At 55.9% G+C, this 23,908-nt stretch overlaps 3 protein-coding genes across 17 annotated transcripts in view; 1 reads left to right on the top strand and 2 right to left on the bottom strand.

Moving 5' to 3' along the window:
- The window catches only part of CD19 (CD19 molecule), a 19,654-nt gene extending 16,085 nt beyond the window's left edge, over positions 1–3,569 (bottom strand). For 5 of the 8 annotated variants that reach the window (XM_067706275.1, XM_067706274.1, XM_067706279.1 and 2 more), the window contains exon 1: positions 3,346–3,567. The gene's annotated coding sequence lies outside the window, so the exon portion shown is untranslated. Of the gene's footprint in view, positions 1–3,345 lie in introns of all 8 variants that reach the window. The other 3 variants (XM_067706278.1, XM_067706277.1, XM_067706281.1) reach the window with 2 other exon arrangements.
- The window catches only part of RABEP2 (rabaptin, RAB GTPase binding effector protein 2), an 11,952-nt gene extending 909 nt beyond the window's left edge, over positions 1–11,043 (top strand). The window contains exons 2-14 of one of the 7 annotated variants that reach the window (XM_067706269.1): positions 38–247; positions 2,297–2,454; positions 4,958–5,068; positions 5,369–5,716; positions 6,649–6,744; positions 6,829–6,927; positions 7,992–8,276; positions 9,094–9,271; positions 9,422–9,433; positions 9,526–9,581; positions 9,678–9,731; positions 9,854–9,940; positions 10,382–11,043. In XM_067706269.1, coding sequence (XP_067562370.1) covers positions 38–247; positions 2,297–2,454; positions 4,958–5,068; positions 5,369–5,716; positions 6,649–6,744; positions 6,829–6,927; positions 7,992–8,276; positions 9,094–9,271; positions 9,422–9,433; positions 9,526–9,581; positions 9,678–9,731; positions 9,854–9,940; positions 10,382–10,483 — 1,796 coding nt within the window. In that variant the 3' untranslated portion in view covers positions 10,484–11,043. Of the gene's footprint in view, positions 1–37; positions 248–2,296; positions 2,455–4,957; positions 5,069–5,368; positions 5,717–6,648; positions 6,745–6,828; positions 6,928–7,991; positions 8,277–9,041; positions 9,326–9,421; positions 9,434–9,525; positions 9,582–9,677; positions 9,732–9,823; positions 9,941–10,381 lie in introns of those variants that run through there. The other 6 variants (XM_067706268.1, XM_067706271.1, XM_067706270.1 and 3 more) reach the window with 6 other exon arrangements.
- The window catches only part of ATP2A1 (ATPase sarcoplasmic/endoplasmic reticulum Ca2+ transporting 1), a 16,393-nt gene continuing 3,482 nt past the window's right edge, over positions 10,998–23,908 (bottom strand). The window contains exons 6-23 of one of the 2 annotated variants that reach the window (XM_067706257.1): positions 21,975–22,055; positions 21,005–21,090; positions 20,556–20,853; positions 20,196–20,362; positions 17,287–17,375; positions 16,915–17,017; positions 16,535–16,666; positions 15,123–15,245; positions 14,779–14,997; positions 13,788–14,123; positions 13,370–13,590; positions 13,071–13,273; positions 12,793–12,878; positions 12,561–12,694; positions 12,330–12,447; positions 12,049–12,166; positions 11,718–11,762; positions 10,998–11,290 (exon numbers count right to left, since the gene is read on the bottom strand). In XM_067706257.1, the coding sequence (XP_067562358.1) occupies positions 11,758–11,762; positions 12,049–12,166; positions 12,330–12,447; positions 12,561–12,694; positions 12,793–12,878; positions 13,071–13,273; positions 13,370–13,590; positions 13,788–14,123; positions 14,779–14,997; positions 15,123–15,245; positions 16,535–16,666; positions 16,915–17,017; positions 17,287–17,375; positions 20,196–20,362; positions 20,556–20,853; positions 21,005–21,090; positions 21,975–22,055 (2,519 nt within the window). In that variant the 3' untranslated portion in view covers positions 10,998–11,290; positions 11,718–11,757. The remainder of the gene's footprint in view (positions 11,291–11,717; positions 11,763–12,048; positions 12,167–12,329; positions 12,448–12,560; positions 12,695–12,792; positions 12,879–13,070; positions 13,274–13,369; positions 13,591–13,787; positions 14,124–14,778; positions 14,998–15,122; positions 15,246–16,534; positions 16,667–16,914; positions 17,018–17,286; positions 17,376–20,195; positions 20,363–20,555; positions 20,854–21,004; positions 21,091–21,974; positions 22,056–23,908) is intronic. The other variant, XM_067706256.1, reaches the window with a different exon arrangement.

The raw sequence follows: 23,908 nt of genomic DNA, 5'->3' as shown, positions 1-23,908 counted from the left end.
AGTGATGAGAAAAGAGGCTGATCCCTGTCCTTCACAGCGCTGGACCCCCAGACTCCGGAGGGGACAAAAGTTGAGGCCGAGTCAGGGGAGCTCGACCGGCTTCGGGCTGAGCTGGCAGGCGCCCTGGCAGAAATGGAAACCATGAAGGCTGTGGCCGAGGTGAGCGAGAGCACGAAGGCCGAGGCTGTGGCTGCAGTGCAGCGGCAATGCCAAGAGGAGGTGGCCTCGCTGCAGGCCATCCTGAAAGGTGAGGCAGGCACTCCTCCCAGACTCCCTCAGCCCCATAAGGGGGAGTACATGACAAGAAAGGGGTCAGCGGGCATAACCTACACCTATGGGGTAGGTTAGCAGGGCTGCCTAGCGCAGGGCAGACCCAGGGGCTCAGAGGGAGACGCGCCCTTTTCTAATTTGCATAGCGGCGTTGCCTGCGCTAGCAGCAGCTCTGTCAGTTCCAGCTAAGTTTAGCTCGGAGCTGCTACCTGTTCCCTGGCCCCATGTCGTGTCATTTCTTGTCCCTCACTGATGACTGATCAACCCTGAAAGTGAGCAGCTTCTCAGTTCCCTGAGAACTCGTTTGAGCCTCTGGCCTTCAGACTCGGCCCTGGGCCTAGTCTCTGTAAGTCTCATCATCTGGTTTCCCTTCTTCCCCAAACACCCCTGCATCTGCGCACAACCTCCCCGCAACCCCGCCCCACATGCACCGACTTCTTCCCCTCTCATCCTCTGTACTTGGGACGCATCAGCTCCCCTTATCCCAGATCCCCCAGCTTCTTTTCCTCCATTCCCCTTCTCCTGTAGTCCAAGGCCAGAGTCTCTGCAATAGCTCCCAGTTGCATCCCACCCCTTTGCTTCCACGGCCACTGCTGTAGCAAAGCTCTCGTCAACTTCCCCGGACTGTTGTCCCAGCCTTCTTACAAGTCTCCCTCTATAATCTGGCCTTGACATTGACTTCCAGAGTAAACTTCCTACAGTTCCCGTCCCACCATGTCATTTCCCTTTCTAACAGCTGCTCCTGGCTCCAGACTTCTCTGGGGCCATGGTTCCCCACATTTCAGGCATCCATGTACCATCTGTGCAACATGGTTGTCCTTGTATGACTTACCCTGTCATCTACTTAATATTGTTCTTTAAATAGATCCACTTTTTAAAAACCTATATACATTTATTTTAAAGGGAACTTCCTGTCCCTGTAAGAAACTGTGTCCTAAATAATAATAATAGTAATAATAATTACAATAACTAACATTTATTGAGTGCCAGGCACTGAGCTAAATGCTTTATGAGTATTTAATCTTCATAATAATCTCTATGAGTAAGGAACTATTATCCATCTCCATTTTACAGAGGAAGCTCTGAGGCCCAGAGAGGTTAGATAACTTGCCTAAGGTCATACAGATAGAAAGGAGATTTGAACCCAGGCAGTCTGGCAACAGAACCCTTACTTCTAATGTTAGTATGTGTTAAAATAAATAACTATGCAAATGAAAAATGACCATGTTCCGCCCAGCATCCGCTTACCTCCCACTGACATGTAGGATAAATCCCAAACTCCTTGGCATGGCATTCAAGGCCTTAGGAGCCATTCACGGCCACCCTCTTCACCCTTCCCAGCATCTCCTCCTACATCTTCACTCCAGTTTTTCCAATGTGTCCACCATGCCCCAGCCACACCATCCACCTTCCCACCTGTGAGCCTTTGCTCCTGTTACTTAATGTGTCCTTTCCATCCTTTACCACTTGCTGGTGTCTCTCCTGGCCTGGCAGGTAGAGTGAGGGGCTCTTTCCTCTGGGATCCGCAAGCCCAGGAGTGGTCCTTTCATGAGCTCTCCTCACACTGCTTTGTAACTATTTCCACGGCTGTCTTCCTCACTGGACTGTGGGCTCCTGGTGTCAGGGTTTGTGTTTGATTAATTTCTCTATTTCCAGAGCCCAGCTCAGAGTCTGGTCCAGAGTGAATATTTAAGACTCTTACTAGATTTTGATTGTTATCGGTATGTATTAATAGCAACAGATAGCCTATCTTTAGCATTTATTATGTACCAGGAAGAGGGCTGAACCCCTTCCAGATATCACGTCATTTGATCCTGTAACAAGCCAGTGGGATAATCATTGGCCGAGGACATTATACAGAGAGGCGAACTGATTGCCCAGGACCATCCCACCACAAAGTCCACTGTCATCACTGCTATGGTAAATTGCCTTGCAGAGAGCGGCAGTGATGGAGCGCCCCCCGCTCGCCCCGAGGTATGGCTAGTGCACTGACCCTCCCTCTCCTCTGCCCTTCCTGTCTCGCCAGACTCCATCAGCAGCTATGAAGCCCAGATCACGTCTCTGAAGCAGGAGCGGCAGCAGCAGCAGCAGGACTGTGAGGAGAAGGAGCGGGAGCTGGGGCGCCTGAAGCAGCTGCTGTCCAGGGCTCACCCCCTGGACTCCTTGGAGAAGCAGATGGAAAAGGTTGGGGTTGGGATAGCCTACCCGCCCCCTCCTCAGGGATTTGGAAATATGTTGAAGCAGCCAAAGGTGACCGTGGGGCAGAGGGATTATCTGTGTCCCACTGCCACATCACTGGGAGCAGGGCACCCAGTAATAATTCTAGGTATAACATACACGAGCCCTGTACTCAGCACGGTCCTGGCTTGCCACTTACTAGTGGGATGGCCAGGTGTGTTTACCCCTCAAATTAAGAAAAGTCATGTAGGGAATTCCCTGGCGGTCCAGTGGTTGGGACTTGTGCTTTCACTGCAGGGGCCCGGGTTCGATCCCTGGTCGGGGAACTAAAATCCCGCAAGCCACGTGGCGCAGCCAAAAAAAAGAAAAAAGTCATGTCGTGTAGAGGGGAGGGAGCTAGCATTTAAGGATACCTCTCATGCACTCGGCATTGCAATACCTGCTTGACGGATTCAAGTCTCCCCAGTCTTTCCCCTAAAAGAGGGACCCATTAGATCCATTTAACAGATGAGTAAGGTGAGGCTCAGAGAAGTTTAGTAATTCTCCCCAGGTTATGCACATAAAAAGGAGCAGATCTGGGATTTTAAAATCTAGGCAGTCTGGTTCTAAAGCTTTGCTCTTAATCTCTGTGGTATATTGCCTCCATTATTCTTGTCATGAACAATTGTAGGAAGCACATATTACCAAACTCTTCATCTTTCAGAGCAAATTCACATCTTCCCTCATTTGATTCACACAGCTGCCCTGTGAGGTAGGTACTTACCTCACTTTATACGTGAGGAAACTGCGACTCAGGCAGATGGAGTAAGTTGCCTGGTTAGAAGGACACAGATCAAAATAGGAGCCCAAGAAAGGAAGGTTCCAACCCACAGTTTGCCAGCAGAGGCTGCTACTTACTTGCATTCAGAGTGTTCCTCCGGGAGCGGTTACACAGGGTGGTGAAGGAGAGGACTCCGGTGAATTAAGGCTACCTGGTACGGCGCAAGGAGCCACAGGGCCAGAGTCGGGAAGTTCCAGTCCTGGCCTTGCATCCATCTACGGCGTGGGCATCTGCAGAGCATGCAGGCTTACCCTACCTGTTGCCACTGTGCACACAAGAGATTTGGAGGGTTAGACTGAACTTGTCTGAGACGGGTTTTTGAGTGATTCACGAGGTAGAAATGGCATGACTTGGAAGAGGATGGATGACTGGCAGATTTCTGCCTTGGATAGCTGGGTGGATAGCAGTGTCATTCTCGCCAATCTAGCGCTTATGGGAGGAGAAACGGCATCATGAGTTGGTTCAGATTTGGCTGTACTTGGACAGAGGAGCCTGTGCAACATCCAAGTGGAGGTGTCCAGAGGCTGTTGGCTGTGCAAGTTCGACAGGATCCCAAACCTGAAAAGACTGAAAAGAAGTGGCCAGAAATATGCCAGTAATGGGAATATGGGAAGACATATTGATTAGGACAAAGTTTGAAAGCCCAAATAACAGTGGCTTAAATAAGATAGAAATCTGTTTTTCTTAGAACCAGAGGTAGACATTCCAGGACTTATGTGGCAGCTCAACAAGTCAATAGGAACCCAGGCTTCTCCTATGTTGCTCTTTTGCCATAGGTAGCTTACTGCCTCATGGTCCAAGATGACTGCTTGAGCACCAGCCATCACATCCACATTTTAGCCAGCAAGAAGGAGGAGGAGTAAAGAAAAGCATACCCTCTCCCTTTGAGGAGTTGTCCTGGAAGTTGCACCTGACACATATGCCTACATCTCATAGCTGGAACTTAATCATATGGCCATGCTTAGTTATAGGGAAGCTGAGAAATGTAGATGGTATTCTAGAATTTAGGTCATGAGCCCAACTAAAAATGTGACGTTCTATGATAAAACGGGATACATGATGTTGGGAAAGAAATGTATGTCACTCTACAAGTGGGCAACAGGAAGGTAGTTGTGACTTTGGCTCTGTACCATGTGACCTGGGGCAAGTCATGTAAGCTCTCAGAGCCTCTGTGTTCCTCTCTCTAAAATGGGGGTGGGGATTTCCCTGGTGGCGCAGTGGTTAAGAATCCGCCTGCCAATGCAGGGGACACGGGTTTGAGCCCCGGTCCAGGAGGATCCCACATGCTGCAGAGCATTGAAGCCCGTGCTCCACAACTACTGAGTCTGCGCCCTAGAGCCCGCGAGCCACAATTACTGAGCCCACGTGCCGCAACTGCTGAAGCCTGCGCGCCTAGAGCCCGTGCTCCACAGCAAGAGAAGCCACTGCAATAAGAAGCCTGTGCACCACAACAAAGAGTAGCCCCCGCTCGCCGCAACAAGAGAAAGCCTGCGCGCAGCAACGAAGACCCAACACAGCCAAAAATAAATAAATAAAATATTTAAAAAGTAAATAAATAAAGTGGGGGTGGACGGTGCCTGCTTGGGAGAATTAGAAGAGCTGATGTGCTTGGAGGGAAAGCTCTGAACAGTCCTGAGGGTCCTGCAGTCGGGAGAGGGGGACAGTCACTGCCCAACCCCCCTTCCTCAGGCCCACGAGGACTCGGAGAAGCTGCGGGAGATCGTGTTGCCCATGGAGCAGGAGATTGAGGAGCTGAAGGCGAAATTGCTGAGGGCAGAGGAGCTGATCCAAGAGATCCAGGTGGGGCTTCCCTGGTGGTGCAGTGGTTGAGAGTCCGCCTGCCGATGCAGGGGACACGGGTTCGTGCCCCGGTCCAGGAGGATCCCACATGCCGCGGAGCGGCTGGGCCCGTGAGCCGTGGCCGCTGAGCCTGTGCTCGGCAATGGGAGAGGCCACAACAATGAGAGGCCCACATACCGCAAAAAAAAAAAAAAAAAAAAAAATGAGATCCAGGTGAGGGGTTGGCCAGGGGGCGCTGAGAGAAGAAGCGGCGCCGTAGGATCCTGGCCCCCCAGCCTCTTCCCTGCCCCCTCTCCCTAGAGACGTCCCCGGCATCCCCCTTCCCTGCACGGCTCCGCGGAGTTCCTCCTGTCCCGGGACCCATCTCCACCACTGGAGCCTCTTGAGGAGCTGAGTGGAGACGGGGGTGCGGCGGCCGAGGCCTTCGCCCACAACTGTGATGACAGCGCCTCCATCTCCTCCTTCTCCCTTGGCGGTGGAGCCAGCGGCAGTGCCTCCCTGCCCCGCACCCGCCATGGCCTGAGCCCCGAGCAGGAGGAGACAGCCTCTCTGGTGTCCACGGGCACCCTGGTCCCTGAGGGCATCTACCTGCCCCCTCCTGGTTACCAGCTCGTCCCAGACAACCAGTGGGAGCAGCTGCAGGTGGAGGTGAGTGGAGTGGGTGGAGTGGGCAGCCGATGTGCACGCATCCGTTTCTTGCTTCAGGTACTTACTGAGCACCTACTATGTCCAGGCCCTGAGCTAGAGCTGGGGATCCTGCAGTGAAGAAGAAACTTCCCACCCTCTTGGAGCTTCCTCTAGTGAGGGAGCCAGGCCCAAACATGCACATGGGCACATGAGGAAGACAGTGTCACTGGGTGAGACACCCAGAACAAGACTTAATAGGGTAATGGGGTAGAGACTGGCAATGCAGGAGACCATCCTGGCTGGAAAGTGAGGTGCTTTTTGAAGATTGGGGACCTAAGGAACTGCAGTTTCCAAGGCCCAGAGGACGGACAGACCACGGTGTGTCTGAGGAGCAGGAAGGCCACAGAGGAGGGGAAGAGAGATGAGGTCAGAAAGGCAGGCAGGGGTCACAGGAGGTCGGCCTTGGCCTTGGGGCCAGCCATGGAGTTTGCATCTTAGAGGAGAAGCTGCAGGAAGCCTCTGTGGTGTGTCAGGCAGGGAGAAGCCTTCTCTGCTCCAGGCCTTTATCAGGTCACTGGGGCCTCTGGGTGGGAATGGACTGCAGTTGGGGGAGGGGGCAACAGGAGAAGCAGGGTAGTGACCGGTTGGGAGGGCGATGCTTGACATAGTTTAGAGAAAGGTGGTGACTGGGACCAGGAGATGGCAGCAGAGGTGGAGAGAAATGGGTGGATTTGGAATCCACTTTGGAGGCCACCGGGCAGGGACTGCTGGTGGGTTGGACCTGGGGAGTGGAGGACTTAGAAGAGTCAGCATCCGTTCCTGGGCCTTTGCCTTGAACGACTGGGTGAAAGATGGCACTGCCCACCGAGGTGCAGGGAGCAAGGCGTGAGAGGTCTGGCGAGGAGGGAAGGCCTCCCCTTGGCAGCTGGGGCTGAGGCCGGCGTCTGTGGCAGGGGCGGCAGCTGCAGAAGGACCTGGAGAGCATCAGCCGGGAGCGGGATGAGCTGCAAGAGGGCCTGAGACGGAGTAACGAGGACTGCGCTAAGCAGGTGGGTTCAGCCTCTGCTCCGCAGAGCCTCCGCTCCCTGCCTCCTCCTGGCCTGGCCTCACCCTTGCCCTCCTTCCACCCACAGATGCAGGTGCTCCTGGCCCAGGTCCAGAACTCAGAGCAGCTGCTGCGGACCTTGCAGGGGACCGTGAGCCAGGCCCAGGAGCGGGTTCAGCTGCAGATGGTGAGGGCTGGGGGCCGGGACGGGAGGGAGAGGAGTGGGACGGGAATTGGTTGAGGGAGCCACGTGGAAGGTTGAGGCACCTGTCCTTCCTCGCCCCCTGCCCCCCCCCCCCACCAGCCGCTCTGGCTTTGCCCTGGAGTTGGTGCCAGGAGGGTAAAAGGGTTTCAAGGGCACCTGGTACTGATTCAGAAGAACCCACCACGCCCTCACTGTGATCTTGAGCTAATCCCACAAGCCCAGAGCCTCAGCCTTGAAGCCTTGAAATTGAGATAATGGGTCCTAGCTTACAGAGTTGTGAGAATGAAAAGCAGGGATTGCAAAATCAGATACTTCCTGAGACCAGAGAGGCAGATGATTGAACGTGTGAGGCAGGAAGGAGTAGCAGGGCAAACCAAGAGACCCTGTAAAGGGAGCTAGTGCCCCTTGACTTGCTGCCCATGGTGCGTGGGAGTGCAGGCTTGATGCTGCCTGGTTTTCTCATTTGTTGGGAGAAGCCAGAGATCCGGATGTTTGTGTGTAGTCTCCCAGTTTTTAATGTTGTACTTGTTGAAGGTTTTTTTGTTTGTTTGTTTGTTTTGTGATACACGGGCCTCTCACTGTTGTGGCCTCTCCTGTTCTCCCGTTACGGAGCACAGGCTCCGGACGTGCAGGCTCAGCGGCCATGGCTCACGGGCCCAGCCACTCTGCGGCATGTGGGATCCTCCCGGACCAAGGCACGAACTCGCGTTCCCTGCATCGGCAGGCGGACTCTCAACCCCTGCGCCACCAGGGAAGCCCCTTGTTTAAGGTTTAAAAACACCCATATGGACCAAATAAAACACCCGATGTGGCCTGTGGCTGCCACTGTGTGACCTCCAAGTCATTGAGGACGGTGTAGAAAGAGCTTGAGGGAGTTCCCTGGCGGTCCATTGGTTAAGACTCCACGCTTCCACTGCAGGGGGCCCAGGTTCGATCCCTGGTCAGGGAACTAAGATCTCGTGAGCCACGTGGTGTGGCCAGGAAAAAAAAAAAAAAGAGCTTGGGAGCCAAAGACGCTTACTAAAGGGTGTTTCTTTCTTTCTCAGCCTAGAAGGAGGGCGTGGGCTTCCTGGCTCTCATTCCTGACCACTGGGAGGAGTGTTCAGGCTTTGGCCTCACGGGAGACTGGAGACCCCCTGTCCCCTCATCGCCTCGTCCTAACTGTCCATCCCCAGGCAGAGCTGGCTACCTCGCACAAGTGCCTGAGCCACGAGGTAAAGCGACTGACTGAGGAAAACCAAGGGCTCCGGGCTGAGCAGCCGCCGTCTTCAGTCCCCCGGGGCCTGGAGCAGGATGAGGGCCAGGAGGAGTCGCTGCCCGGCTCGCTGCTGGTAAGGCGGGGGACAGGCCCTTCCTCTCCACGCACAGCAAAGCATTGGCCTGGGGCCACGGGAGTCGGGGACGCACCCAGGCTGCTGTGTATTAGCTGCGTCACCACGGCCAACTCACTCAGCTTTTCTAAGGCTCAGTTTCCTCCTCTGCCAAATGGGACCACACCCCCCTCCCAGCATCAGCACAGAGAGAAAACGAGTTAACAGAATGCTTGATGCAAAGGAAGCAGTAATTTGGCTTGTTATTTTTAAGTGACATGAGATCCACAAAATTGAATTCATCATCATCTTTGGTTCATAACAAGCTGTCATCATTGATCTGTGTGTGGCCTCTGCTGATTGAATTTATTAAAAATATGAACGTCAGCCGGAACCCTTGCCCACCTTGAGAACTGTAACTGACATCGCCTTACGTGCGCCCCGCCCCGTGGTCCTTGGCTCTGTTCCTGCCGTCCTGAGCTTTATCATTCCCTTGCCCTTCTCTGGGATCCTTTTTATTACATATACACGTCTGCCTAGACCGTGGAGTGCTAATTTTAGTTGTTTTTAGTTATAAAAACTCAGAATCTTGCTCTGGGTAGTCTCCTGGAGCTTTCACTCAGCACCGCTCCTGAGGTCCTCCACCCCGGGTTGTGCTGTGGGAAAACATTCACTGCCGTCCCAGGGTATTTGTCCACTCTCCCCGTGATGGGTGTTCGGGTTGTTTCCTCTGTTATGTTTTCTTCCTTCTTTCCTTCCTTTCCCCTCCCCACAATCCCCTTCTAGCCGCTGGCCCCCGGCCGGCCCCGCACCCAGCCCGTGACTTGCATCCTTCCAGGAGCTGCGGCAGCTGGTGCGCCGCACTCAGCAGGAGGCGCGGGCCCACCAGCAGGCCCAGGAGCACGAGGCCGAGCGGCTGCGGATTGAGATCGTGACCCTGCGGGAGGCGCTGGAGGAAGAGACGGCGGCGAGGGCCAGCCTGGAGGGGCAGCTGAGGGGGCAGCGGGAGGAGACAGGTGAGGGAGGAGGCAGCGAGCCACCCCACCCTCGCTCCCCAGGAGGCTGAGTCCCCACCCCCTCGGGGACTGCCTGGGCACCAGGAGGGGAGAGAGGATGCAGTGCGAGAATGATGAGCTTTGACCTCTCTTTCTTTCCTTCCCGCACAGAGGTGTTAGAGGGTGAGTATGGGCTGGAACCTGTGCTGGGCCGGGCGGGGCGGGGAAGGAGAGAGGTTGTGGGCCTGACGCCTTGGCCCTGCCTGACTTCCCAGCCTCCCTGTGCAGCCTGAGGATGGAGATGGAGCGGGTCCAGCAGGAGCAGAGCAAGGTGAGGCAGGACCCGGGCCAGGCCGGGATGGCGGAGGAGGGTGGCAGCGTGGAGAGGACCCTCACCAGCCCCTGCTGCCCTTTATGTCTCCCTTAGGCCAGGCAGCAGGAAGTCCTGAGGCAGCCACTGGGCTCGGGCCGCACAGAAGAGGTGAGGATCGGGGGCGATATTGAAGGGGTTACCCTGTCCAGACATCCTGTTTCTTCAGCCCAGGGCCCTAGCTCTGCGTCCTGTGCCCCTAGGCCCAGCTCACAGACCTCCTCTCGGAACAGAGGGCAAAGATGCTGCGGCTGCAGGCTGAGCTGGAGACCAGTGAGCAAGTGCAGAGGGATTTCGTACGACTGTCCCAGGCCTTGCAGGTACGGCGTGCCCCCTCCCCACCAGACTGGCATGACTCCAGGTGACTTGTCCTCCGTCTTGCAAGGATAGTCTCCCAGTTAGAAGAGTCCTCTCCCTCCCTCTGGGGCTGGCATGGTCCTTTCCTCTGAGCTAGTGCTCAAAAAACGTTGAAGATCTTGTGCTTCCATCTTTGTCGGTGGTGCGAAGCCTGTGGCCCAGGGCCTGGCACGCCGACGTGCCCCGTGCTCATCACGTCACTTCCACCTGCCCCTGCCAACCCTTCCTCAGGCTGCTCTCTTAGGATCCATTTCTTCCCTTGAACCATTTTCACTGGGGGTTGGGAGAGGTGAGGTACACGGGTACACTGGTCCCGTGCTCTTGCCCCTCAGGGGGCTGGCCGATGGGGTGGAGGCTGCATTTTCCCACCAAGGGCCCTCTGCCTCCCTCGCCGGCCCCCACAGGTGCGCCTGGAACGGATCCGCCAGGCAGAGAGTCTGGAGCAGGTGCGCAGCATCATGGACGAGGCGCCCCTCAGGGACGTCGGGGACATCAAGGACACCTGAGGGGCCAGCACCACCCACCCTGGGGGGAGACCGTCTTTCTCCACTCCTGAACCGTGAGGCCGAGGCTTTGGGGGGGTCTCAGGATGGAGTCTTCACCCTCTCCAAGCCTGGGGTTGAGGTGACGGGGCCACCGCTGCCCTGTCCCTCCAGCGCCTCCTCCCAGGGGCGGCTGGGTCTTCTGCTTCCAAAGATGACACCTGGGTGAGGGTCCCAACCCCCTCTGGAAACCAGAGGGGCAGGCTCAGCCCTGTGGCTTTCTGGCTGCCATGCTGCCTCCTGGGCTCCAAGCCTCCTGCCCCCGCCCCCACCCAGCCTAACAGCCATGCCTGTTACCTCCGTCCCCTTCCCCAGGCACAGCCGAGCTGTGAGTGGTGGCCGGGAGCCCTGGGTTGTGTCCCCGGGTCCCTCCACACACGCGCCCTGGGACAGGTGGCTGCTTCCTGGACTGCATGACACTAAGATGCTTGTCCCCAGGGGCCCGAACCAGGCCCCAAGGTGTGCACAGAGACAAGGCCAGATTTTTCTGTCATTTATTTTCAATAAATAAGCAGCTCAGCTCAGTCGGTCGCCTTGTCCCTGCAAGCCCCACGGGGTCGGGGAGGGGAGGTTTTACAAGGGCAAAAGGGGGGGGGCGGTTGCTGAGGGGGGAGGAGACGTGAAGGGGACATTATGTTTATAAACAAGAATGTCGGGCTGGGGGGCACGTGGTGGCGGCCTGTGCCACAGCTCTGGCTGAAGACGTGTCACTATCAGGGTGGGGAAGGGAGGGCAAAAGGACTGGTTACTTCCTTCTTTCATCTTCTGGATCTGGAAGAAAAAGGGGGAGGATGAGACTGGTGGCAGGGCGGCACAGGAGAGGAGAAGTCCCTCTCAGCTCCCTACCTGTCCCAGTCCCCCAGCACACTCACCTGGAGGCCCCCCGCCACCCCCCCACTCACCTGTGTCCCCAGCCCCCACTCCCCCCAGCCACTGCAGCCCCAGCGGCACACGGCTCAGCGGCCAGCCAGCGCGACGCAGCGCAGCCCAGCAGACAGTGGTGCCCGGGGCCGGGCAGTGCCACCCCCGCAGAGTAGAGGCAGCAGCCCAGCCCCACTTGGAAGCACGGCAGTGGCGGCGGCGGCGGTGGCTCCAGGTGGAGCTGTGAGGGCACGTGACCCCGGCGCCGCCTGAGGGGGAGAGGGGGTGGGCAGAGGGGGCACAGCAGCTAGGGCACGGGCAAGAAGGGGGTTGATACCTGTGACACGGCTCAGAGAGATGGAGGAGGGGGAAACGAGTTATCCTATGGCCAGAGAGGACAGAGAGACAGCCGTTATCGAGGGAGGGAGGTGGGCGCAGGGGACCAAGAGGGCTGAGGAGGCTTTGGGGCGCCAAGGAGACGGGCTCGGAGGAGCGGGCAAAGGCGGGGCAGGGGCTGGGTGCGCCCCTCGGCGGAGGACACGGGGCCTGCTGGGGCTCTGGGAACTCACCCACCTGACAAGGAAGCGGGGCAGGCGCCTTCACGGCCTGGAGGGAGGGGCTGTGTCAGGGGCCAGGGGCTGACAGGGCTGGGGGCGGCGCGCTCTTACCCTCCAGGTAGTTCCGAGCAATGAACTTGAGGAGTTCATCTAGCCCGATGACTGGTAACGAGATCTTGAAGACCATGAGCCAGTGGGGCAGGTCCAGGGCCTGCAGCTTGAAGATCATCTGGGAGGAGGCGGGAAGGGCAGTGAGAAGGAGCCCAGGAGCTGCCACTGCGCCAGCCTGACCCCGCCCTCCTCCCTCTGGCAGGGGTTGTGGTCGCGGACCCCTGCAGAGGCCCCCTGTGGGTGGGGGGGGGCAGGCAGCCCCTGGCCAGAAGAAGGCTCACCGGCAGAGGGTCCACGTAGAGGATGAGGAAATGGAGGGACATGGAGAGGCAGATGGAGCCCACCAGCCAGATGTTCACCCAGGGCGGCATCCGCAGGAGGGACTGGTTCTCAGACAGGCTGCAAGGGGGCGGCCGGGCGGAGCCAGGGGTGGAGGCACAAGGGGAGAGAAGCGGTAAGCAGGGGGAGGGTGGCCTCCAGAGGGCCGCAGAGGGAGGGAGCGCGGACCCCACCTGTTGAGAGCATTGCACATCTCGATGGTAACCAGCACGGACAAGGCCATGGTCATGGGCTCGGGGGCCTCGAAGACCTCGCAATCCACACCCTCAAAGTCAGGGTTGTGCTCCGCACACTTCATGTAGTGAGTCTGCAGGAGGAGAGGGGAGAAGCCGGGGTTCCGAAAAAGCCTCCACGGCACCCTCCTGCTCCCCTCGCCTCCTCCCGCCTCCCTCCGTGCTGCCCTACCAGCTGGCTGTAGGTGATGTGAGGCCCGTCCTCAGCGTATAGGAACCACCAGGCTGCTGCTCCCACCGTGGCTGCACCCACATAGCCTGTGGTGGAGAGAAGATGGGAGTTGGGGGCCCAGGGCTGGGGAGACGGGAGGAGCTGAGAGGGCCTCCTGGCCATGAACAGCAGCTGGAGGAAGAGGGCCCGCCGCAGTGGCTGCTGTGGGGAAGCTGGTGTCCCAGAGAGGGGATCAGCCCTGAGGGTCGGGAAGGGGTGTGGAGTCTCATCCTGCTCACCCCCAATTGCCATGTAGCGGAAGAAGAGCCAGCCACTGATGAGGGGCTCCTTGGGGCTCCGGGGGGGCCGGTCCATGATGTCCAGGTCGGGGGGGTTGAAGCCCAGGGCTGTGGCCGGGAGCCCGTCTGTCACCAGGTTCACCCACAGCAGCTGCACGGGGATCAGGGCCTCAGGCAGCCCCAGGGCAGCTGTCAGGAAGATGCTGCCAGAAGGAGGAGGTCACACGTCTGTCTTGCCTCCCAGGCCTGTGGTCACCCCCCACCAGCCCCGAGCTCCTCCTAGATGCCCTTCTGCTCACCAGACCACCTCTCCCACATTGGAGGAGATGAGGTAGCGGATGAACTGCTTCATGTTGTTGTAGATGGCGCGGCCCTCCTCCACGGCAGCCACGATGGTGGAGAAGTTGTCGTCGGCCAGTACCATCTCGGAGGCCGACTTGGCCACGGCGGTGCCGGATCCCATGGCAATGCCGATCTCCGCCTTCTTCAGGGCAGGGGCGTCGTTGACGCCATCACCTGTCTGTGGGGAGGGAGAGAAGGTGGGCACCAGCCCCTTCCTCGTACCCTCCTTGAGACTCTTCCATCGGGGCCCGAATCCCTCCCCTCCGTGCATCTCGCCAGGGCCCCTGCTCAGCCCCGTCCTCCCTCGGTCCCCAGCTCCCCAGGACGGTCATGTCAATAGACACCAAGCAGACCGCCCCACGCCAGTCGTCTCACCATCGCTGTGATCTCGTCGTAGGACTGCAGATACTCCACGATCTTCGACTTGTGCGAGGGCTCCACGCGGGCAAAGCAGCAGGCGCGTTTGCAGGCCTCCCGCTGCGTGGTCAGGGGCAGGTCATCAAACTCCCGGCCAGTGTAGGCTCGGTCAGCCACATCCTCGTTCTCCCCGAAGATGCCAATTCGTCGGCAGATGGCAATGGCTGTGCCCTTGTTGTCCCCAGTGATCATGATCACTCGGATGCCAGCATCACGGCACAGGAGGATAGAGTCTGTGACCTCCTTGCGGGGTGGGTCCAGCATGCCCACCACGCCAACGAATGTCAGGTCCGTCTGGGGAGACAGAGAAGAGAGCGACAGGGTCAAGGAGGAAGCCTGGGGGGAGCTGAGGGGAGAGCTGTCCCTGGGCCTGGTGTTTAAACCTCAGTGGGGCCTCAAAGCTCAGGGGTGGGAAATGTTCACATGTGTGTCTGCAGGCCTGGCGGTGCCAGGCCCATTGTAGGTGGCAGAGCGTGTCTTTCATAGAAAGAACTTGAACTGGAAGTGAGGCAGGTGGTTTCTGCTTTCAGCAGGGCTGCTCACTTGATCTACAACTTGGAGCAAATCTGTGTTACCTGCCAGGCCACGCTGTTCCCTCTGTAAGATGGAGTGGGCTTTGGTGCTGTTCAGAGAGCAGGTCCACTACGAGATAAAGCGCTAGTGCCAGAATGGAGGCTGATGCACGTCCTTAGAAAACCTCACTGTGGAAACACATCAGCTAAACCCGAGTGGACCTGGCTGGCTTCTGTTCTGGAGCAAGCACCTCACCTCATCTCAGATGGGTCCACGGACCACATGCCAAGTAGCCCTGGGCTGGATTATTCCTAAGGTTCTCTCAAACTCTAACGTCCTGTGATTCTAGGCCCCGTGACGAAGTAGGAAATGACAAGGGTGGCGGAAGGGGTGAGGCAGGTGACTCTGGGACAACGGGATGCTTCCGTCTGCTCACCTCGTACTCCATGAACCTGGAAGAGTCATCCAGGACCATCTCCTCTCGCTTTGGGGGGGTGTCCCGGGTGGCCAGGGCCAGGCAGCGCAGGGTGTCCCGGCCAGTGCCCCACTCCTTGATTACCGACAGAATCGTCTCCTTCACCGGCCCTGTCATGGGCACCCGAGTGGTGCCGACTCGCACGTAGTTACAGCGATCGATGACCCCCTCTGGGGCACCCTAGGAGAACAGAACAGTATTCAGAGACCACTGTTCCTTCCAGTGCACGGTGAGCGGGGCAGGGAGAAGAGAGGAGGGTTCAGGACTGGGAAGAAGCGGGGCTGAGGCGCACTCGGATTCCTGACCTTGACAAACATTTTGTTGCCCACAGCAGCCCGGGATTTTGCTGGAGAGCAATAGACAGACATGGACTTTCTGTCCCGGGAGAACTCCAGGGTGAATTCCTTCTTCATTAGCTGGCGGATCACCTGAGAGAGAGGAGACAGGGAGGGAGAGGCCAGATATGAGACCAGTGGAGAAAGAGTGATGATGCTATGCTAGAAGGGAAGAGTCCCAGACCCTTTAAAACATAGTCGAAAAGGATCTGGAGGTCAGAGCAGACCCCAAGCTGAGTCTGAGATAAAGCTAAGTCTGCTGCCTACAGCAGAAATGGAGAGAATTCCAAGGCTAGTGCTGCCACTGTCTTCCTATGTTCAGGTTAAAGCACAATAGAAACAGGATGGCGTAGTGTGGCACTGCCCGATAGAACCTTCCGTGATGATGGGAATGTTTAATAATCTGGATGGTTCAATACAGTGCAATCGAACAACGGCTACTGAGCCTGGGGAATGTGATGAGTGCAGCTGAAGAACTGAGTTTCTACTTTTATGTAATCATTTAAATGTAGACAACCACCTGTGTGAGTCTACAGACGTACGTTGCTAGACAATGGAGAGCTGGTACCTGGCACGTAGTACTAAGCACTCCCTAAAAGTGAATGTGCCAAATGCATTCTAGATGTTTCTCCACAAAACAAAAATAAAAACGATAAATAAAATTAAAAATAATTTGATGTTTTTATTATCATTTGTAAATTTTTAAAATGAATCCTGTATTGATAAATACTTAGGTTGTTTGCATTATTTTTGTCATATTAAATAAAGCAGCCATGAGCATCTTGCCTATATAAAAAAAAAGGAATGAGTGGTGGGGGGAATATAATATAATACCCCAGAGGAATTCAATAGAGACATTCAGTAAATATTAATAGCAAGAACTTGGAGTGACAGTCACAGAATTGGGCTTGTTCACCTGGACACGGGGAAGCAGAGGCATATGAGGCAGTCATATTTCCCAAATCCTAAATCAGGCATTGTGATCTGATAAAAACAAGTGTGTTTCTAGAGACAATGGGAAATAGTTGAAATTGGGGCTGTCCCAGGATGGGTCACTTGTGGTTTCTGTGTCCAGCTCTGTCCCTTTCAACTAGGGACACGACAGGAAAAGTGATCTTAAATTCTTCCAGGGATGCTGCAACCGGGCACCAGGAAGAGCAGTGTAAGTGCAGGTGCAGTAGGTCCTACCCCAAGTCAGCCTTGCCAAGGAAAGCTGCGGAGAGGCTCTCTGCCTGTGCCGGCTGGGTCCCAGCATGGGGCACAAGGCCCTGACCAGCCTGACCTGGGTGGGGGTGGGGGGCCCTGTCTCCTGAGGTTCCTTAGGTCCTGGCCTGTACAGTATGGGCTGGAGAAGGACCGTGGGAGGGAGTGCCTAGACTCACCAAGTTGCAGGCGTTGGCCCTCTCCACCTTTGAGAGGTTTCTCAGTTCAGTGTTGAATACATTCATCTTCTCCACCAGGGTGGTGAGTGCAGTCTCGGTGGCCTCGCCCACCTTCTCATAAGCACCTTTGGCCTGAGAGGGCAGAGGAGGAAGAGGAAGTAGGTGCCCTGGGCTCCCAGCCCCGTGCTCCCATCTATCATGCCCACCTTCCACCTAGAACAGGAAGGGAGCAAGCCACTCCCTTCCCCTTACACCCAGGAGAGGGCTTGGTACAAGGGACCCCCTTCCCCCGAGCCCTTCCTTGCAGCCTGTCGAGGAGGCCTGGACTCTGAGGCAGCTGGAGGGGGAAGGAGGGGCGGCTTCAGGAGTGGAGAGGTTACCTCATTGAAGTCCAAGGAGGAGTCATTGCAGAGGGCACAAATGGTGGCTAGCTCTACCAGCCCATCATACTGCCCTGTCCGGACTGGCTTATCATTCTTCAAGCTGGCGGCCGGGTGGGGAGGAAGGAAGGGAAAGAGACAGGTAGAGAAGATAGGGAATGAGATGCAGAGAGAGCACAGGGAATGCAGCAAGGAGATGGCAACCAACTTGGAGATCAGGTGGGAGAGAGAATAAGGTTGGGGAAGGAACAAGAGAGAAACAGGAAGACAAAACTAGAGGGAGGCCCCAGGGAGAGAGGATATGTGTGTGTGTGTGTGTGTGTGGTGGGGAGGGGCACGAGGAACTGGGAAGACGACTTTGGGGGAACTTACATCTCTCCTTCTGGAGCGTAAGTGGAGCCAGTGATAGAGAACTTGTTCAGAAGGCAGATGTCCCCGTCCACCTTTTCGATGATGAACATCTGCAGAGGACAAGGGCATGCACACAGATGTTTAACTCTCCCCATCCCCGAAGGCAGTCTGCACTGAGGGGGCCCGTGCCCCAAGTGTCCCTCTACCCGGCCATCTGCTAGGACTTACCCAACTTCCCACCATCATCCCCTGATTCGTCCTTCCCTTTTCCTCCCTTTTCCTCCCCTCTCACACCACTCCCTTGCAAATCATTCTCTAAGTTCTGTGTTCATGGCCTTAAAACAAAAGGCCATGCTGGAGGTTCTTCCAGATCAATTAGTAAAATAAGACGTGCATCACAAGGTGTGGTGGCCACCAGTCTACCTGTCAGTACATGGCCCATCTACAGCTCCAGCCTCTTGTGGCCAGATCTTCCAGTTTTGCAGGAAGAATTAGAAATTCAGGTTATTTTCCTATGATATCCCTTGACTTTTCAAATGTGGGCAATTAATTCATTTTTATGAAACATGACAGAAGACCAGTGGTCTGGCTTTGAAGCCTGTGCTTTGGAGGGATGGAGATCACACAGAGCAGAGGGGAGCAGCCCACTCTGAGCCAGAGCACGCGTGGAAGGGATGGGGCTTAAGATGTGCTCCAGGATAAAATGGTTCTGTGGCCAGGTAAGTTTGGCAAACTCGTTTAAACTGAGCGAAATCCACCCTCTCTATGGTCAGCCTTCTCCGAGGCTTTCAAATGCCAACAGGCATGTGGTACAGCCTTTCTCGGCCTGGTCTGACCACACAACCCTTGATCCTTAGGACACCAATTTCTGTTTCACAAACATGCTATTCCAGAAAACTCTGTTTAGGTCAGGGGTTCTTTGCCTGGGGTCCATGGATGACACCCCGGACCAAGGGTGTCTGTGAACTTTGATGGCGAAACAAAAATTACATCTTTTATTTTCTCTCTGACATTTAGCATTTCCATCCAATTATGAATGGGGGCAATGGACCACATTAATATTAGCAAAACCTGTGACTTGGCCACCAATATAATCACAAATACTCTCTTGTCACATTGTATTGTTGCAGGGCTCTCAAAACAGCATTTACGCTCATCACTGCTTCAGCGTTATGGCAATTGTGAGACCCACTGCTGGACTTGCTACTTAATACATTAATAAAGAAGCATACGTTTTACCAAATCACAAATCTGTGTTTTTTTTTTAACATCTTTATTGGAGTATAATTGCTTTACAATGTTGTGTTAGTTTCTGCTGTATAACAAAGTGAATCAGCTATACGTACAAATCTGTTTTTAAAATACTTTGACTACTGTATTTCAATCATTGGCTTCCTCTGTAATCCAATGTATTTTTTTTTAATAGAGACACTCTATTTATTTATTTTTTAAATGCGTAGTTTTTTAAAATTTATTTATTTTATTATCTATTTTTATTTTTTTTGGTTGCGTTGGGTCTTCATTGCTGCGCTCGGGCTTCTCTCTAGTTGCGGAGAGCGGGGTCTACTCTTCATTGTGGTGCGTGGGCTTCTCATTGCAGTGGCTTCTCTTGTTGAGGAGCACGGGCTCTGGGGCGTGGGCTTCAGTAGTTGCGGCACGTGTGCTCAGTAGTTGTGGTTCGTGGGCTGTAGAGTGCAGACTCAGTAGTTGTGGCGCACTGGCTTAGCTGCTCAGCGGCATGTGGGATCTTCCCGGACCAGGGCTTGAACCCATGTCCCCTGCATTGGCAGGCGGATTCTTAACCACTGCGCCACCAGGGAAGCCCAGTCCAAAGTATTTTATTTAATTTATGTTTTTGGCCGCGCTGTGTGGCTAGCAGGATCTTAGTTCCCTGACCAGGGATCGAACCCGGGCTCACTGCAGTGAAAGCACCAAGTCCTAACCACTGGACCACCAGGGAATTCCCAATCCGATGTATTTTAGAAACAGAATCCTGTGCGTTTTATTTTATACATTGAAAATATTAAATGTAGAGATCCAGACTGCCAAAGAGTCCAAGGCGGGACTTCCCTGGTGGCGCAGTGGTTAAGAATCTGCCTGCCAATGCAGGGGACATGGATTACCGCCCTGGCCTGGGAAGATCCCACATACCGCAGAGCAACTAAGCCCATGTGCCACAACTACTGAGCCTGCGCTCTAGAGCCCACGAGCCACAACTACTGAGCCTGCGTGCCACAACTACTGAAGCCCGTGAGCCGAGAGCCCGTGCTCCGCAACAAGAGAAGCCACTGCAACAAGAAGCCCACGCACCGCAAGGAAGAGTAGCCCCTGCTCTCCGCAACTAGAGAAAGCCCACGCACAGCAATGAAGACCCAATGCAACCAAAAATAAATAAACAAATAAATAAATTTATATATATATAAAAAAGAGTCCAAGGCACGGAAAAGATCAAGGGCCCTGGTTCAGGAAATGCTGTTCAAGATTCGTGTGGCTGGGCTCCCCGGGCCCTGTCATGGATGACCACTCTGGAGGGTAGCCTGGTGCACAGGCAGGCACTCTAGGGCCAGACAGACTTGGGTTTGAAACTCAATTCTGCTCCTTATTAACTGTGCACTGAATCTCCTAGAGCCTCAGTTCCCTCTTTGGGAAAACTGGGTAAACAAGACCTTCCCCTGAAGGGCTGCTCTGGGGGATTAGAGATAACACAGGGCAGCACCTAGCACACGGACGGAGGCTGCAGGGAGCTGCCTGCCTGGGCCAGGGGGGCTTCTCTGCTCCCTCTCCTAGCTGGCAGGATGGCACTCTCTGTGCCATCTAAGCATTTCTTTCTCAGGCCAAAATGAAAAGCTACCCATGATGAAGGGGTAACCACAACTTTGGAGGGCTCGTTTCACCTCCCATCTAAGTGGGAGTTGCCACCCTTCCCTGACCTTGCAGACAGACATCTGGTTCGTGGTGAGGGTGCCTGTCTTGTCGGAACAGATGACAGAGGTGCAGCCCAGCGTCTCCACGGAGGGCAAGCTCCTCACAATTGCGTTCTTCTTTGCCATCCGGCGGGTGCCCAGGGCCAGGCAGGTGGTGATGACTGCAGGAAGGCCTGTGGCGAGGAAGGAGAGGGGGTGAGGGAACGACACTGGGGGAGGGAGGGAGAGGCCTAGTGGGGCAGGCTGAAGAGCAGCTCCCAAAGGTATCGGTCCCGATCCCTGGAACGCGTAACTGTTACGTTATTTGGGTAAAGGATCTCTGCAGATGAGATCAGCGAATGGGAGGAAAGAGAGAGGGGGCCCTACCTTCTGGGATTGCAGCCACAGCGAGGGCCACGGCAATCTTAAAGTAGTAGATGGCACCACGGATCCAGGAGCCCCCGTGGATGGGATCGTTGAAGTGGCCAATATTGATGAGCCACACGGCCACGCAGATGAGGGAGATGACCTTGGAGAGCTGCTCCCCAAACTCATCCAGCTTCTGCTGCAGAGGGGTCTTGTCCTGCTCCGTCGCGGCCATTTGGTCACGGATCTTCCCAATCTCAGTGTTCACACCGGTAGAGGCCACGATGCCTATGGCCTTACCGGCTGCAATGTTGGTGCCCTTGGAGGGGGAAGAAGAGGCAGGGAGTCAGGTGACGCCCCTCGTGCCGCATCCCCCCAGCTGTGGGTCTCATCTCTTCCCACACCGCCATGTCTCTCCCAGACCAGGGCCCCCGGCTTGAGCGCACGACAGCTGGCCCTGGAAGCCTCACCGAGAAGAGCATGTTCTTCTTATCCTGGTTGACAGCTCGGGGGTCGGGAACAGGTTCTGTGTGCTTGATGACAGAGACAGACTCGCCTGTGGAGAAGGGGCAGAGGGGTTTTCAGATGACATCATGTCGTTCTCCCATACTTCCCCCCCCTAACTCTCTGCTTGGCGGGACAGGGCCTGGTAAGGACCAAGCAACAATCCTGGAGGAAGTCTGGACTCTGGAGGAAGGCCCTGGAGGCAGATGGGAAACCCACTGCACTTAGAGTGAAAAGACCTTGATCCCAGTCCCAGCCTGACCACTCACAAGCAGCATGGCTTTGGATCACTTAGCCTTGGTTTGCTCTTCTGTAAAATGGGGACAAGGATGTGTACACTTCAGAGCAAGGTCTTGGTGAAAGTCAAACAAGCTGACGTATGTGGAAGTGCGCAGTCAACTGGAGAGCACGTTCCTGGGAGGGAGAGGCCCCCACCCTTGGGACCTTGCCTCCTTCACCTGATGGCAGGAGCTCAGGCAATCACCCTGGGCCAGCCCACCCTGCCTCCTTGGACCATGGAGCATGCGCACTGGCTCTTCACCCTCTCTCTCCCAGGACAAAAGGAGAAGCAGCTGAGGTTTTAAGTGTATCTGAATCCTGCATCCTATCCCAGAATCTCTGCTTCCTCAGTTGGGGGCTTCTGAGGAGGCAGGATAGTTCTCTGGGTGAGCGTGTCCGTATGTCCGTGTGGAAGGGATGGGTTGATGGCCATCTGGAAATGGGGACAAACATCCCGCCATTTCCCATGACCCCTTGTGTTCCAGGCTTAGGCAGTGGGCAAAGCTGAGCAGGGTTGATGTCGCTGCCACTACGGGGCCAGGAGGGGGCCCTACTGCTGAGGGTCCCCTTTCATCCCTGTCTGTCCACTCAGCTCTTCCCTCATCAAATCCTCATCACCCTCCCCTTTGATGCATCCCCTGACCCTGGCCAGCAGACCTGTCAGGATGGACTGGTCGACCCGGAGGGTGGTGGACTTGATGGTGAGGATTCGGATATCTGCAGGGACTTTGTCCCCCACTGTGGAGAGATGAGAGGAGAGTGAAGTCAGCTGAGATGGGAGTTTTCTTTCTTCCTAAGAAAAACCCAGTCTTTGATGATCTCACCTCATCCTTCAGGTCTCAGGGAGGTCACCCGGGTTGTGCTCCTGTCACCCAAGCAAGCATCCCCCTCCAACACTCACTCCAATTGTCCCCCCTGCTGAATGTTTTTCTCCCTACCAGGCTGTGAGCCTGGCGAGTGGAGGTCTGGGCACACAGTATGTGCTCACTAAATGTACCCTGAATGACACAGGGAAAATCAGGGCCAATCCTGTCATCTAACGAGAAACTAAAACTGAGGCCGGGAGAGAGCAAAACAGAGAGGGAAACACGAGGGAGAAAGGTGAGGAGGGACAGGCAAGAAAAGAACTAGAGAAAACAGGGTAAGTCTCACAGACCTGCGTCCGTGGCGGAGAACAAAGTGGAACAGCCGGAGAAGGCAGCAAGAAACAGGAGGAAAATATGGGAATTGAGAAAATCAGTGTCAACCCAGACAAAATGTGGAGTGAGAAGCAGGAGAGGGAAGTGTGAGAAGGACAGATGCAGGCGGAGAGGGCGGAGCAGCGGAGGCAGAGGGTGCAGGCCTGGCAGGTCCACACGGCGTGGATGGGATGCACATCAGAAGCCTGCCGGGCCCTGGTCTGAGTATCTGGGGAAGGCAGGAAGCCACGGTGAGCGAGCTGGGGAGACGGCAGCAGAGAAGGGGAGTCTGCAGGAAACAAGGCTCTGGGGGGGGTGGGGGGCGGTGGGGGGGGGTGGGGGGCGGTGGGGGGGGAAGCCATACACAACAGAGAGCTGAGAAAACAGGGAGGGGGAGGGCAAGGGATGTGCACAGAAGGAGGGGGTCCACAAAGGAAACTTGCTGGGGAACACGGCAGATGCCCCACCAGACTTCGAGGCCTCCAAGGAAGCCAACTGCCTCCCAGCCTCATCCCGCCTGGTCCCAAGGATGGTCCTGGGGGTGGGGTTTGACTGCTTTCCTTTCCCCGTCCCCAAGGTTCCTCCTCCGGTGCCAGAGGAAGCTGATGGAGGAGGGAGGAGGTCGGCAATGGAGTTGGGCGGGACACCCTGTCACCCAAACTGAAGCGATATTTATAGACATTCATGGCGCTGACTCCAAACTGTCACCGTGGCAGAACGGCCCTGTGATGGGGCACCGGAGTCTTCAGCCCACCCGCCCTCTCTGTCACCAAGCTTCCCAGGGTGGGGACTTGGGTATCTGGTGGAGGGAAGTAGGCCTAGAAAGACACATCTTCCTATGCCAGGGGCCTGGAGCCGTGGGAAGGCTTGCACAGGGCAAATATAAAAACCGCTGAAGGGGGCAGAATTCCAGTAATCTTAGCCTCCCGGCCCCCACCCCTCCCTGGTCAGGCATTAAGTGTCCCTCACCGGAGAGGCGGGGCCCTCCTTGAGCTCCCCTCCTCCCAGTCCCGTGCTCTCTGCTGGGGCCTGAGTTTCCCTTACATGGTCGGGGGCTTGAGCCTCCGGCCCCCCTCCTCCCTTCTACCCTTGCTCCTTCCCCTTTGAGAAGCCTCAAGGGTACGGAGAGGTCAAGATTTAAAGCTGACCAAGCTTGGGGGTGGGTGGAAGGAGAGGGAAGCCAGGCCTCAGGATGGGGGTGGAGACAGGGCCATTGGCAGGGACTGGGTTCCACCTGTTACTTGCAAGTGCTGGGTGAGAGGAGGGGGAGCAGGGGTCTGCCTGCAGCGTCAGGGACAGGACTGGCTGTTCCTGCTGAGACTCTGATGGAGAGGGGGTGCTGCGGCCACAGTGCCCTGGGGTGACCTCCTGAGGAGTCTGGGAAGGAGAAGCAGAGACTCTACCATCCTGGCT

Source organism: Pseudorca crassidens, chromosome 15, assembly GCF_039906515.1.
Source record: "Pseudorca crassidens isolate mPseCra1 chromosome 15, mPseCra1.hap1, whole genome shotgun sequence".
NCBI classification, from domain to species: Eukaryota; Metazoa; Chordata; class Mammalia; order Artiodactyla; family Delphinidae; genus Pseudorca; species Pseudorca crassidens.
Note: the sequence above shows the minus strand (reverse complement) of the source record. Positions and strands in the feature narration are given on the sequence as shown.